Below are 16,389 nucleotides of genomic sequence, written 5' to 3'. Positions count from 1 at the left end.
GGGAAGCCCAGACTTCCCTCTCCCCAGCCACTTCAACCAGCTCCTCCGGCGGGATCCCAAGGCGTTCCCAGGCCAGCCGAGAGACATAGTCTCTCCAGCGTGTCCTGGGTCGTCCCCGGGGCCCCCCGCTGGTGGGACATGCCCGGAACACCTCTCCAGGGAGGCGTCCGGGAGGCATCCGAACCAGATGCCCGAGCCACCTCAGCTGGCTCCTCTCTACGCGGAGGAGTAGCGGCTCGACGCCGAGTCCCTCCCGGATGACCGAGCTTCTCACCCTATCTCTAAGGGAGAGCCCGGACACCCTGCGGAGGAAACTCATTTCGGCTGCTTGTATCCGGGATCTTGTTCTTTCGGTCACGACCCAAAGCTCGTGACCATAGGTGAGGGTAGGAACGTAGATCGACTGGTAAATCGAGAGCTTTGCCTTTCGGCTCAGCTCCTTCTTCACCTCGACGGACCAGTGCAGAGTCCGCATTACTGCAGACGCCGCACCGATTCGCCTGTCGATCTCCCGCTCCCTCCTACCGTCACTCGTGAACAAGACCCCAAGATACTTGAACTCCTCCACTTGGGGCAGGATCTCATCCCCGACCCGGAGAGGGCACTCCACCCTTTTCCGACTGAGGACCATGGTCTCGGATTTGGAGGTGCTGATCTTCATCCCAACCGCTTCACACTCAGCTGCGAACCGCTCCAGTGAGAGTTGGAGGTCACGGCTTGATGAAGCCAACAGCACTAAATCATCTGCAAAAAGCAGAGATTCAATGCTGAGGTCACCAAACCGGACCCCCTCAACGCTTCGGCTGCACCTAGAAATTCTGTCCATAAAAATTATGAACAAAATCGGTGACAAAGGGCAGCCTTGGCGGAGTCCAACCCTCACTGGGAACGAATTCGACTTACTGCCGGCAATGCGGACCAGACTCTGACACCGGTCGTACAGGGACCGAACAGCCCTTACCAAGGGGTTCGGTACCCCGTACTCCCGGAGCAACCTCCACAGGATTCCCCTAGGCACACGGTCGAACGCCTTCTCCAAATCCACAAAACACATGTAGACTGGTTGGGCGAACTCCCATGCACCCTCGAGGACCCTGCTGAGGGTGTAGAGCTGGTCCACTGTTCCACGGCCGGGACAAAAACCACACTGCTCCTCCTGAATCCGAGATTTGACTTCCCGACGGACCCTCCTCTCCAGCACCCCTGAATAGACTTTGCCGGGGAGGCTGAGGAGTGTGATTCCTCTATAATTGGAACACACCCTCCGGTCCCCCTTTTTAAAAAGGGGGACCACCACCCCGGTCTGCCAATCCAGAGGCACTGTCCCCGATGTCCACGCGATGTTGTAGAGGCGTGTCAGCCATGACAGCCCTACAACATCCAGAGCCTTTAGGAACTCCGGGCGGATCTCATCCACCCCCGGGGCCTTGCCACCGAGGAGCTTGCCAACCGCCTCAGTGACTTCAACCCCAGAGATCGAAGAGCCCACCTCAGAGTCCCCAGACTCTGCTTCCTCAAAGGAAGGCGTATCGGTGGAATTGAGGAGGGCTTCGAAGTATTCTCCCCACCGACTCACGACGTCCCGAGTCGAGGTCAGCAGTACACCATCTTCACTATACACAGTGTTAATGGTGCACTGCTTTCCTCTTCTCAGACGCCGGATGGTGGACCAGAATTTCCTCGAAGCCGTCCGGAAGTCATTTTCCATGGCCTCACCGAACTCCTCCCATGTCCGAGTTTTTGCCTCGGCGACTGCCGAGGCCGCAGTCCGCTTGGCCAGCCGGTACCTGTCAGCTGCCTCCGGAGTCCCACAGGCCAAAAAGGCCCGATAGGCCTCCTTCTTCAGCTTGACGGCATCCCTTACCGCTGGTGTCCACCAGCGGGTTCGGGGATTGCCGCCACGACAGGCACCAACCACCTTACGGCCACAGCTCTGATCGGCCGCCTCAACAATGGAGGTGCGGAACATGTCCCACTCGGACTCAATGTCCCCCACCTCCCCCGGGACAAGGGAGAAGTTCTGCCGGAGGTGGGTGTTGAAACTCTTTCTGACAGGGGATTCTGCCAGACGTTCCCAGCAGACCCTCACAATACGTTTGGGCCTGCCAGGTCTGGCCAGCATCTTCCCCCGCCATCAGAGCCAACACACCACCAGGTGGTGATCAGTTGACAGCTCCGCCACTCTCTTCACCCGAGTGTCCAAAACATGCGGCCGCAAGTCCGATGACACGATTACGAAGTCGATCATCGAACTGCGGCCTAGGGTGTCCTGGTGCCAAGTGCACATATGGACACCCCTATGTTTGAACATGGTGTTCGTTATAGACAAACCGTGACGAGCACAGAAGTCCAATAACAGAACACCACTCGGGTTCTGATCGGGGGGGCAGTTCCTCCCAATCACGCCCCTCCAGGTCTCACTGTCATTGCCCACGTGAGCATTGAAGTCCCCCAGTAGAACGAGGGAGTCCCCAGAGGGGGCGCTCTCTAGCACACCCTCCAAGGACTCCAAAAAGGGTGGGTATTCTGAACTGCTGTTCGGTGCATAAGCGCAAACAACAGTTAGAACCCGTCCCCCCACCCGAAGGCGGAGGGAGGCTACCCTCTCGTCCACCGGGGTAAACCCCAACGTACAGGCGCCAAGCCGGGGGGCAATAAGTATGCCCACACCTGCCCGGCGCCTCTCACCATGGGCAACTCCAGAGTGGAAGAGAGTCCAACCCCTCTCGAGAGGATTGGTACCAGAACCCAAGCTGTGTGTGGAGGAGAGTCCGACTATATCTAGTTGGAACTTCTCTGCCTCACACACCAGCTCAGGCTCCTTCCCTGCCAGAGAGGTGACATTCCATGTCCCAAGAGTTAGCTTCAGCAGCTGGGGGTCGGACCGCCAAGGCCCCCGCCTTTGGCTGCCGCCCAACTCCCTACGCACCCGACCCTTTTGGCCCCTCCCACAGGTGGTGAGCCCATGGAAAGTTATTTTCTCGTGTCCGCTGCAAATACAGTGGTCAGCCATCGGTACGCAAAAGCGTATGGAAACCGTTGAGGGCCAGCGCGTTTGTCTACGTCCAGTACGCATGCGCGCATGCGGACCACTTATGTGCACCCCTGGTTATAAATATTAGAGCGCTTATTACACATATTCATTTTGACTTTTCTTTTTACAAATTTGCAAAATAGGTTTCATTAGGACCTTATTTTTCAAATTTTGGAATTTTCTGATAATTGCTTTATGTTGCAGGTATTTAAGGGCTAAGCAACATTACTCTGTGTGACCCATTACTTCCATTTTCTAAAATGGCGAAAATCAACAAAAAAAAGAAAAGAAAGTTGACTGTGACTGCCGACGCTTCAAGGATAGGTGGAAATTGGACTATTTCTTCACTAAAATACGCAACAACTGTGTCTTACCTCATTTGTAAAGAGACAGTCGCTGTTTTTAAAGATTTCAATGTGAGGCGATATTACCAAACAAGACAGGCTGACATATACGACAAAATTACAGGGAATATACGCAGCAAGAAATTGAAGCAACTTGAAGCTAGTTTAATTTCACAGCAGTAGTATTTCGCAAGAGCCCGAGAGTCGAAAGAGAACGCCACAAAGGCTAGTTGTGGGATTGTTGAAATTATTCATTAAAAAAATTAGGGCTGCAGCTATCGAATATTTTAGTAATCGAGTAATCGACTGAAAATTCTATCGATTAATCGAGTAATTGGATAAAACAAATATATTTTTAGGTGAAGCGCAATTATAAATATACATGAGAAAAAAAGACATTTCATCTAATCTTGAACCATTTTCAGTCAATCAGTGTCTTTGTTTTCGATGTATATTGTTGAAAACAGCCAACAATTGCATCTCAGATGTAACTAGAACAAAAAAAAGACTAATTCACTGCCTTCACTCAAAAAAACCCTTAGATCTTATTTAAAATAAATAAATAAATAAATGCTGTTACGCTTGATAACACACATCACTTAAAAGTTAGGATTTTTTTCCCACGTGTTTCAATTGAATTTCTATTTGTGTCAAGCCATTTTTAAGTTCTAGTTAAGTTTTAAGTTAGTCTAAACTGTAAGTCCTGATAGGATTTTGAGTTTTTGCAGTGTTCAAAATAAATGTATGATACAGGCTGTATTGGAGCACATTAGGGACCAGTGCTACTTGGTGTTTTATCCAGCAATGACTACTGAGCTAAAATTGATAGTTAGCATTATTGAGTTTTTATTTTACACCCTCATCACTCCACAACGCTATGTTATGTTAAAGCCTGTATGTAAGACACGTTAGCCACGCATCGACAGTGGTCATAATTAATAGAAACCTAGCCCTCCGCATGGCTAACGTTACGTGAGCTTGTGACAGTAACGTTAATCTTATTCATTAGCGCTTAGCGCTCTTTATTAGCGCTTAGTGCTGTACTGCTTTAAGATGGTGGCTGTTTACTAACGCTGCCCAGACGCGGCCGAGTCTGTCATTTCGCATCTAGTTCAACATACATGTGATCTCTATGAGACTCATCAGACGCTACCTGCTACCAACGTAGCATCGTGCAGGCTAGTATTTAGCAATGTCGGCGTCGTTTGTAGTGACTGTCGGCTGCAGTAAGTTTTTTTATTTATTTTTTTTGCTTCTTCCTCTACGCACATGACATCAGCGCGTTGTCCCGCATTAAAAGTAGTCCGAGCAAAACGTGATGCTTAGAGCTGTCAAAATAAACGATTACTCGAGGTGCATAAAATTACTCGGATCAGTTTTTAAACTCGAGTTACTCGAGTTGTTCGAGTATTCGTTTCAGCTCTTAAAAAAAATAAAAATAAAGCAAATGTGACACACTGAGTGGCGTGCTAAATTTTGCTTAAATATATTGTTCTACGTAAAAAGGACGTGAGCCAAGGTCGGCCCCCCACATTTTTACCACGCCAAATCTGGCCCCCTTTGCAAAACGTTTGGACACCCCTGGTCTAAACTGTAAGTCCTGATAGGATTTTGAGTTTTTGCAGTGTTCAAAATAAATGTATGATACTTGCTGTATCGGTGCACATTAGAGACTAGTGCTACTTGGTGTTTTATCCAGCAATGACTACTGAGCTAAATTTGACAGTTAGCTTTATTGTTTTTACTTTACACCCTCATCACTCAACAGTGCTATGTTTTTACAGATTAAATCTGTAAAATCCTGTATGTATGTAAGATACGTTAGCCACGCATCAACAGTAGTCAAAATTGATAGAAACCTAGCCCTCCGCACGGCTAATGTTACGTGAGCAAGGGACAGTAACGTTAATCTTATTTATTAGCGCTGCGAAGTCTACTGCTTTAAGATGGCGGCTGTTTACTAACGCCGCTGAGTCTGTCATTTCGCATCTAGTTCTATAGACATTTGATATCTATAAGACTCATCAGACGGTACCTGTTACCACCGTAGCATCATGCTTGGGTAGTTTGTAGCAACGTTGGCATAATTTGCAGCGACTGTCGACTGCAGTCAGGTATTTATTTATTTTTTTGCTCTTTCCTCTATGCACGTGACGTCAGCGCGTTGTCCTGCATTAAAAGTAGTACGGGCAAAACGTGATTCTTAGAGCTGGCAAATTAAACAATTCCTCGAGGCGAATAAAATTACTCTGATCACTCTATAAACTCGAGGTACTCGAGTTGCTCGAGTATTCGTTTCAGCTCTCTACTCTACAGAAAGATTTGAATCGTCAAAAAGAAGTGATTACATTTTAAGGCAATGTGGTGAAAGGTCAAGTCCTCTTTCCTCTCCTTTCATACGCTGCATCCTTGTCATTCATATACAGCTGCCCATTAGGGCAGCCAAGTAGTGCAAAAAGTCCCAGTGTTGTTCTCACAGCATGTCTGAAATTAGAAATCCATTTAAATTTAAAAACCCAATCACTACAATTATAAAGAAGAAACTATAAAATCAATTTGACCTTGACTTCTTAAATTGAAGTGGACGGCATCCACTCAACGTAACCATTGTTCAAGATGAACTCAGGGCTAATGAGTGCAGACACTAGCCCTAGCATAGCTTGCATCTTTTTAAATCTGTGAAAATGGCTGGCCTCAATTTGTTCTTTCCCAATAGCTCTCTTTGCAACAGTCCGAGAATTATTAAACATCATCTCGTGCATTCAGGTGCATCCTCTAAATGAGCGGCTGAGGGAAATACCGGGCGCCAAGATGGTAGGGGACATTGTGCTCATCAATGTGACCACAAGCGTACCAGAGCTGAAGAGAGTGGTGCAGTTTGTATGTGGCAACACGCTTGTGTGTGAGACGATTAAAGAGGCGAGGAGCATTGCCTTTGATGGGAAGGAGCGCCTTAAGGTCAACCTTTTGTCCAGATAAGTGCAACAAATGCTTGTGATGCACTGTTCTGAGCTCATATCGGTTGCTGCAGACTGTATCTCTGGATGGGACCCTGTTTTCAAAGACCGGTGTGATCTCTGGAGGCTCCAGTTACTTGGCCACCAAAGCACGCTGCTGGGATGACAGAGATGTAACCAGGCTGAATCTTGAAAAACAACAGCTGACTGATGAGCTAAAGGTAAGTCAACATATAGTGTAGTGTAGTTTTTACTCTTGATTAATTACCGTAAGTTGCAAATTTAGGTCTTGTCCACATGAAGTGGGTTTTTTTTTAAAATGGCTATTTTTTTACCCTCTCAAGAAAAACATACATGCCCACACCACCTCGTTTGTAGGAAAAATATGATCTACACCAAACGATGCATGTGCCAGTTACTGGTTTCAAGGTTTACCGTGTTATGCAGTGTTATTTTTGGCAGTCCTTTTAAATGTAGTCATTTTAAAATGTGTTAGTTTTAGTCGACGGATAATCAAACAATTTTTTGTCTCGTTTGAGTTGAAGAAAACTCAACAGTTTTAGTCTAGTTTTAGTTGATGAAAACTCAAAAAATTTAATGCAGTATTAGTTGACGGATACACAAGGTTTTAGTAAAAAAAATAAAGGTTTCCAACTATTACGAATGAACATTGACAGACAAGTAAACACATATTTTCACAACACTAACTTTATTTTGGTAAAATTACCAGTATGAATGCAGTGAAATAAAACTGCTGTGCAAGGAGGTCATATGTAGCTAACAGGTTATCGGGAACTTGTGACGAGTTGTGTCGATGTGACGCTATATTACCAAACAAGACACGCTGACATGTACAACAACATTACAGGGAAGATACGCAGCGAGACATTATAGCAACTTGAAGCTAGTTTAATTTCACAGCAGCAGTATTTCGCAAGAGCCCGAGTGTCGAAAGAGAACGCCACAAAGACGAGATTGTTGAAATTATGAATTAAAAAAAATAATAATAAAGCCAATGTGACACACAGAAGGGCTTGCTAAAATTTGTTTAAATATATTGTTCTATGTAAATCAGCCAAGGTAGCCCCCCGCATTTTTACCACACCAAATCTGGCCCCCTTTGCAAAAGGTTTGGACACACCTGGTTAACTGATGATCCGTAGACGAGGCCAGCTTCTTTCACTTGGTACCAGCTAAATATTATTCAAAAATAATGATGGTGGAAGAAATAAGCATCTTGAATTTGAAACTATGTTGTCGGCGATTAGCCTCGCAATGATCTTAATTGTGGTTGTCAGCCCAAAACCCTCTAAATATATATTAAATGCATCTTACCAGATATAAAATGACTACTACATAATCTGTGGTAATCGTTTGGTGCCCAGTTTTGTCGTCGAATTGCAGCAGTCCATCTCGCTCTCCTCTCCGGGTCTCTCGGAATACGATAGAGATTCAAGTCTCTCTGTCTATATTCTCTGTTACTGCAACCAACCGCCACACACGCCTTCACCATTTTGATTATTAATGTTAACGAGCAGAAAAACACGCCATAATAGGAGGAATTTACGTAGCGGTAATGCGTACACACGACGAGCTGACGGACAATATGATGCGGAGGCGTGGTTGTGACGTCATGTGAGTGGGGTCTATAGACCCTACTCACCAACGTCACAGAATGACGTGTCGCTGTATACGGCCGCCATATTGTCCGTCTCTGTTTAGCCCTATTCTCAAAGATTTCAATTAGTCGTTCAGTTTATAGAGCAATTCATGGAAGCCCCGGTGCTTTAAGACGCTGTAAACTCATTGGATGCGTTGCATAAAAGGCGTTATGTGGAAAAGCTTCAGTCTATCCATTCGCCAGATCCATATTTAATGCCTAAATCGATATTTTTCGACCCGCTGTCTTCGCCCTCTCTGCCTGACATCTGCTACCCTGATATCTACAACTATCTTGTCCACACAAAATCAGCCTATCGTCACGAAAGTTTGAAAAACTTTTAAGGGCAGCACTCTAAGCAACATTACCCCGTGTGACCCTTTACTTCCAATTTTCTAAAATGGCGACAATCAATAAAAAAAAAGTTGACTGCGATGGCCGACGCTTCAAGGATAGGTGGATATTGGACTATTTCTTCAATAAAACATGCAACAACTGTGTCTGCCTCATTTGCAAAGAGACAGTCGTTGTTTTCAAAGAGTTCGATGTGACGCGATAATATTACCGAACAAGACACGCTAACATGTACAACATTACAGGGAAGATACGCAGCGAGAAATTATAGCAACTTGAAGCTAGTTTAATTTCACAGCAGCAGTATTTCGCAAGAGCCCGAGTGTCGAAAGAGAACGCCACAAAGACGAGACTGTTGAAATTATGAATTAAAAAAAATAATAAAGCAAATGTGACACACAGAAGGGCTTGCTAAAATTTGTTTAAATTTATTGTTCTATGTAAATCAGCCAAGGTAGCCCCCCGCATTTTTACCACACCAAATCTGGCCCCCTTTGCAAAAGGTTTGGACACACCTGGTTAACTGATGATCCGTAGACGAGGCCAGCTTCTTTCACTTGGTACCAGCTAAATATTATTCAAAAATAATGATGGTGGAAGAAATAAGCATCTTGAATTTGAAACTATGTTGTCGGCGATTAGCCTCGCAATGATCTTAATTGTGGTTGTCAGCCCAAAACCCTCTAAATATATATTAAATGCATCTTACCAGATATAAAATGACTACTACATAATCTGTGGTAATCGTTTGGTGCCCAGTTTTGTCGTCGAATTGCAGCAGTCCATCTCGCTCTCCTCTCCGGGTCTCTCGGAATACGATAGAGATTCAAGTCTCTCTGTCTATATTCTCTGTTACTGCAACCAACCGCCACACACGCCTTCACCATTTTGATTATTAATGTTAACGAGCAGAAAAACACGCCATAATAGGAGGAATTTACGTAGCGGTAATGCGTACACACGACGAGCTGACGGACAATATGGTGCGGAGGCGTGGTTGTGACGTCATGTGAGTGGGGTCTATAGACCCTACTCACCAACGTCACAGAATGACGTGTCGCTGTATCCGGCCGCCATATTGTCCGTCTCTGTTTAGCCCTATTCTCAAAGATTTCAATTAGTCGTTCAGTTTATAGAGCAATTCATGGAAGCCCCGGTGCTTTAAGACGCTGTAAACTCATTGGATGCGTTGCATAAAAGGCGTTATGTGGAAAAGCTTCAGTCTATCCATTCGCCAGATCCATATTTAATGCCTAAATCGATATTTTTCGACCCGCTGTCTTCGCCCTCTCTGCCTGACATCTGCTACCCTGATATCTACAACTATCTTGTCCACACAAAATCAGCCTATCGTCACAAAAGTTTGAAAAACTTTTAAGAGCAGCACTCTAAGCAACATTACCCCGTGTGACCCTTTACTTCCAATTTTCTAAAATGGCGACAATCAATAAAAAAAAAAGTTGACTGCGATGGCCGACGCTTCAAGGATAGGTGGATATTGGACTATTTCCTCAATAAAACATGCAACAACTGTGTCTGCCTCATTTGCAAAGAGACAGTCGCTGTTTTCAAAGAGTTCGATGTGACGCGATAATATTACCGAACAAGACACGCTGACATGTACAACAACATTACAGGGAAGATACGCAGCGAGACATTATAGCAACTTGAAGCTAGTTTAATTTCACAGCAGCAGTATTTCGCAAGAGCCCGAGTGTCGAAAGAGAACGCCACAAAGACGAGACTGTTGAAATTATGAATTAAAAAAAATAATAAAGCAAATGTGACACACAGAAGGGCTTGCTGAAATTTGTTTAAATTTATTGTTCTATGTAAATCAGCCAAGGTAGCCCCCCGCATTTTTACCACACATAATCTGGCCCCCTTTGCAAAAGGTTTGGACACACCTGTTTAACTGATGATCCGTAGACGAGGCCAGCTTCTTTCACTTGGTACCAGCTAAATATTATTCAAAATGTAATGATGGTGGAAGAAATAAGCATCTTGAATTTGAAACTGTATGTTGTCGGCGATTAGCCTCGCAATGATCTTAATTGTGGTTGTCAGCCCAAAACCCTCTAAATATATATTAAATGCATCTTACCAGATATAAAATGACTACTACATAATCTGTGGTAATCGTTTGGAGCCCAGTTTTCTCGTCGAAATGCAGCAGTCCATCTCGCTCTCCTCTCCAGGTCTCTCGGAGTACGGTAGAACTTCAAGTCTCTCCGTCTATCTTCTCTGTTATTGCAACCAACCGCCACACACGACTTCACCATTTTGATTATGAATGTTAACGAGCAGAAAAACACGCCATAATAGGAGGAATTTACGTAGCGGTAATGCGTCAAAACGACGAGTAGACGGACAATATGGCGCGGAGGCGTGGTTGTGACGTCATGTGAGTAGGGTCTATAGCAGCTGTCGGCTGCAGTCAGGTATTATTGAGAGCTGGCGGCATTGGGAGCCCGTCGCGGGATCTTGAATTCCAAATAACGGGATGCTAGAAGGGCCATAATTTATTGCGCAAAGGGTGGCTGCGTTATTGCAGTTAGTAACGAGTTTAACTGACAGCTTCATTAAAAATGTATATTATGACTGACCCGAACGTCAGGCCGACCCACCGGGAAGTGTTAGCCACTCCTGGCCTGATCCGAATTCCGTTTCTGACCACCAAGCGATGATGTTAAGCCACCGCTCTTGTGCACTGCCTCAGGAGTGTTTGGAGGCGTGCGCAGCGCATGGCATGTCACGTGAATGACACAAAACATGGCTCGGAAGCAATCTGAACAGTATGCGCACAATTAAAAAAAAAAAAAACTCACACAACTATCAAATGTCACGCTTTGTGAACATATGACAGAAACGATGGCGCATTTTCGTGTGCGGTTCTTGTCTTGTTAGACGTAAATTGCCAACCTTCTCGTCATGTTCTAGTCATCCATGATGCGTTTTCAGCTCGTCATCGTGACGTCGTCATGAAAAAAATGTTCGTTAACAAAATGTTTTCGTTGTCGTCGTCGTTGACGAAAACAACACTGGTGGTATGAAAATGTCATGGTTTCAAAATCACTTAAATTCTCAGTCATAGCTAGTGCGGTATTAGCTATTTTTTATGTCCCAAAAATTCTGCGGGAAATCTACGGCTTGAAGCGGCAGCGCTCAACCCTCCCCCTCCACTTGCTGCTCTGTCCTGTGTCTGTCGGTGACACTACCCCTGAGCTTCCCCCTCCCCTCAAAAAAGACAAAGTTGCAAGTTTGGGAGTACTTCAGCAACCGAAAAGAAACAGATGGCTGCGGCTTAGAGGAGGAGGGGCAGCAGGACCTCCAACAGGATTTCTTATTTACGTGACCATCATCCGTCATTTTACACAAAATTTAAAGTAAGTAAACGCTATCATGAACATTTCCCACCAGCTCAAGCGTGTTTAGTGTGTCTAGCTACGGTAAAACAAATACTATAACGTAAGCTTGTTAACGAGGCAGATAACGTGGCTAGTTAGCATGCCAAGACGGCTAACAAGTTTCCTCTCAACCATAAGCCTACTTTTTAAAATTCTTCTGCCATTGTAAACATCTGTTCAAAATAACATTTTCATAATACAGCCTGTGGTGTATTTTTCTCTGGCGACTTTATGTGTTGAGAGAGGGTGGATGTGTGTGTTTAATATAATGCATGCCAAGACGGCTAACTAGTTTCCTCTCTACCATAAGCCTATTTTTTTTAAGTGTTCCGCCATTGTAAACAACGGTTCCAAATAACATTTTCATAATACAGCCTGTAGTGTTTTTTTCTCTCTGGCGACTTTCTGTGTTTAGAGAGGGTGGATGTGTGTGTATTAGAGCAGGGCGGTAAACCGAAAATTTACCGGTACCGAAATTCTTTACGATGACCAACGTCATTTTGACCATGACAGTAAATTCGGTAATTTAATAAAACAAGAAAATATAGTCTTTTCATCCCGCTTTGACTCTGTGTTGTTCGGCTATGTTCATTCCCCTTTAAGAAAGCAGACAGTGTGCTTACGCATGGAGTCACGTGGTTATCAGGAAGCCAAACAAACGAGCCCGGTAGGCTAACGCTAGCGGCTAACGCTACAAGCAAACGTGATGGAGTGTTGCTTAAGGGAGGTTCGCCAAACTTTCACCCGACATTAAATAGACTCTTGGCGGCACCCAGACAGGCTTTCACCCACAGTCCTCCCTTGTTCTCATGATTTCCAAAGAGGATGCTTTCAATGCTTTCTACTGGTAGCCAAGCCACAGGCTAACGCTAGTGGCTAACGCTAGCGGTTAACGCTACAAATGAACGTGATGGTGTCGGATAGCTGCTCTAACATTGTGTCGAAACAGCTGAACTTAATGAGTGGATTGGTCTCGGATGCATCTAGTAATTAGTATATCACGTTATTGTGTATCTGTCTGTGTGTGATTTCTCTGATAGCTTTTGTGATGGTAAAGCATTCAGCATAAAGTACAATCTAACAGTGAAAATTATAATATAACTGTTTAATGGCCCCAGCTATTATTCTGTATGTGCTTAATTCTGTGTCATTAGATCGACACAGCTTTAATGTGTGTGTGTATGTATTAAAAAATGCACTGGGAAAAAAAACCTGAAACCTTGCAGTAAACACTTGTGTTGAGTAATTATGTCACAGCAGCCATTAACAATAAGTTGTCTTTTTGAAGTGTACTGTTCAAGCTGGAAGTAATTTATGTTACAATGACATGTTTGCACAGGCATATTGATTTTGACAATGTACATTGTTCAAGCCATACAAGCTGTTTTAAATGTTCATACTTGAATTCTTATTCTTTACAATGAATTTTTGTATACTTAATGTTTAGACTGCATGTACAATTGTTAAATATATTAAATTGAAAGCTGGTAAATGAATCAAGAAGAAACGGTTAATCTGTATTTCATGCATTGATTCAGATTTTCAAATTATATAACAGTCTGCTTGGGCAAATTTATCATCATTTATCGTTATCGAGGTAAATCTGCTCAATTTACAGTGATACGTGCTTAAGGCCATATCGCCCAGCCCTAGTTTGTATAATGTGTAAATGATGATACGAGTCACAGACACGGGCTCCGCCTCTTACTCTCGCTCTCCATTAATCTTCCACAAATTAATATTAATATTAGTAGTGGTATGTGTTTTACATAAAATCAATTTGATCATATATTGTTTAAGTCCAGTTCTATTGACCTTTTGCACGAGACGTCATTCTCATCGTCGACACGCCCCCGCCACCCTAATCGACGGCAAAAACACTGCATGTAGTGTACGGTAGAGCTTAGATCGGGCCTAAAAAAAATTAATTTTGACCCGGCCCGTGGGTATTAAAGCCCGACCCTGTTCTATCAGGTGGATAGTGGATTTGACATTTATTTTAATCTCTTCGAGTTGGCAGAAAACAAACGCAAAGTTTGTTCAATATATTTCTCGTATGAGAGCAAAGCGTCACATTCGTTTACATTCAGCAAAGCCGACACACGTTTCAGTATAGCATCTTCAACAATCAGTTTGAAGCCTTTTCATACCCCACTCCTGCCGCGGTGCATGTTTTTCTATTCAATTCCCCCGTCTTTAGTTTGTTTTTCACTTCTTGCTGCTTCATATCGAAAAGGAAATACCAGGATGCGGACAGGGTAGAAGAGGAAGATTAAAAAGGGGTGGGGCCACAGCGTTCACGTGATTAGGCATGCACAGCGCCTTCTCTGTTTTGTCTAAATTATTTATTTTATAACAAGTATTCCTTAGTTTAACATCCATACATCGTTTTAGTATAAGTATATGCATGTGTGATACGTAATTGGAAAGCTTAAAATCTCAATTTTCTGGGGGGAAACATTTTTTAACAGGTCATCATTTTTTTTAAAAAAACTTTTTTTTTTAAAACGGCGAAAGCCATAACTTTAACGGGATATTATCGGGTACTTACCCTGTTTCGATCCAAAAACTCCATGTAGCATGGCTCACTGAGTGTCAAGACACAGCTGTGAATGGATATATATTAGGGGTGTAACGGTACACAAAAATCTCGGTTCGGTACGTACCTTGGTTTTGAGGTCACGGTTCGGTTCATTTTCGGTACAACAAAATGAAAAATATAAATGTGCTAGTTGTTTATTACACACTTTTGTGCTTTCAACAATAGGAACATTAGCCTATACAAAGGTAAAATTCTGCTCAAAAATAGAAAATACAATATTCTGAAATGTACAGTACTGTGCAAAAGTTTTAGGGAGGTGTCCTGCCTAAAACTTTTGCACAGTACTGTATATTATGATCTTTATTCCGGAATCTCACAGTGGGTCCATACCACACACACCAACAAAGAAGAAAAGAATACTATAGTTACAGAGACATAGTAATAAAGCGACTTGAAAGGAAAGAAATGAAAAACAAAACAGAACAACAAGGAAGCACTGGCTATCAGTGCACAACTAACCGGCTTTTGTGCTAGTGGCGCCACAGGCTCAAACCAAGTCTAAAGCTCATTGTAGGGTCTGTTAAATTCATTATAATATTATTTAGCCGACTCATGAAGCTGTACATTAATTTTCTTAAAAGCGCCTTAAAGGTGGGTAACCCAGAGCTAACAAATAATTGGCTGGCGCTGTACCATCTCGGTACACGCAGTAACAGCCTCAGGGCATCATTGTAGGCTACATTTAGCCTCTGCATAGATGTAGCTGCCTACCTTGACCACAAGTGAGCAGTGTAAAACGGTATGCAGTATGCCTTAAACAGTGAGGTCTAAACGTGGGGGGAGCATGTAAAAAAAATCTTCTTTTAAGCATGTTTGCCTGTGCATAAAGTTTACAGCCTTGATGATGAATATCCCTGTCATCCGACAAGTCTTCAGATATTGCAGACATCAAGGAGTTTGTTGAGATTTTCTTTTTCATATATTTACCCTTTTGAACTTTTTAAAAAAAAAATTCTTTGATTGTATCGATTATTTATCATCTAACATATTGGAGAAAATGCAGCAGTAACAAAAAAAGTACAATTAAGCGATAGTTATGAGATAGGTATCCGTGACTTTTTTACAGACACCATTTTTTTCATTGTGATGTAATTTGTTTAAAAGTTTAAAATATCTGAGTGAATAACTTTTTAAAGTCGTTTTTTTTTTTTTTTTTTTTTTTTTTTTTTTTTTTACGAAATATTAGACATTAATTAATGATTCTAAGCTAAATATGACAGACATTTTGAATAGTACATGTAATTAATTACCTTCGTTTTATGGCTGGGTTAAAACAAAGCGGTTGCTTGACATCTGTAAATGGGGGTTTCCAGGGTAAAACGGACAAAGTAAAAAAAGTTTGGGGGCTTAATGTGCCATGAATCTGCTATGGCAGCATATAGACATATTGTTCTATCAAACACAACAGTTCTTTTGGCTCAAAATACAGCAGTTTATTTTATAGAGGAGTGCAAGAGCAGAAACTGCTTTTTTAGTGTTGTCTGTGTTTTCCGCCATAAGTATATGAATATATGTTTATTTAAAAAAAAAAAAGTGAGCGAGAGAGAAGAAGAAATAATTGACATTTTGGGCCCGACCCGGCCCAACATTGGGGTCGGGTTTGGGCTCAAGATCTAGGCTCTAGTGTACAGCAAAGACAGCTTTGTTCCTAGTCACAAACATTCAGATTCTGGTCCTGTGGTCCAACGGTGGCCTCATCTGTCTGCCTAGCTGTTTTCTTGTGTTCACATCCCCATCTGACAAAAAAGAAAATGTAATTATTATTTTACTTTTCTGAGGACAATTTTCAAGATATGTTTAACGGTAATTTCCTTACAAGTTCATGAGTATATTGCTTGAAATCTGCCAGTTGAATGTTTATATGTCACACATGCCTTGTTGCTATTGTAGAAAAGCGGCATCGATCAGGGTAACATATTTGCCTCATCAGAGATTTAGCAAGATTTGAAGGGTCGGCTCTTGCTGCAGCCTTGAACCTTGACGCCGTCACAATGCCAGCTCTCATTTCAAACCATAGCGTTGACTTCCCTG

General features: G+C 43.2%; 1 protein-coding gene across 3 annotated transcripts in view; it reads left to right on the top strand.

The window, feature by feature from the left end:
• The window catches only part of smc1b (structural maintenance of chromosomes 1B), a 67,245-nt gene that overhangs the window by 21,309 nt on the left and 29,547 nt on the right, over window positions 1-16,389 (top strand). For all 3 annotated transcript variants that reach the window (XR_009063366.1, XM_057837939.1, XM_057837938.1), the window contains exons 11-12: window positions 6,145-6,336; window positions 6,410-6,556. Coding sequence is in view for 2 of the 3 variants with exons in the window: in XM_057837939.1 (XP_057693922.1) it covers window positions 6,145-6,336; window positions 6,410-6,556 (339 nt within the window). In the remaining variant the exon portion in view is untranslated. The remainder of the gene's footprint in view (window positions 1-6,144; window positions 6,337-6,409; window positions 6,557-16,389) is intronic.

The sequence above is a fragment of the Corythoichthys intestinalis genome, chromosome 5 (genome assembly GCF_030265065.1).
Source record: "Corythoichthys intestinalis isolate RoL2023-P3 chromosome 5, ASM3026506v1, whole genome shotgun sequence".
Lineage (NCBI taxonomy): Eukaryota > Metazoa > Chordata > Actinopteri > Syngnathiformes > Syngnathidae > Corythoichthys > Corythoichthys intestinalis.
Note: the sequence above shows the minus strand (reverse complement) of the source record. Positions and strands in the feature narration are given on the sequence as shown.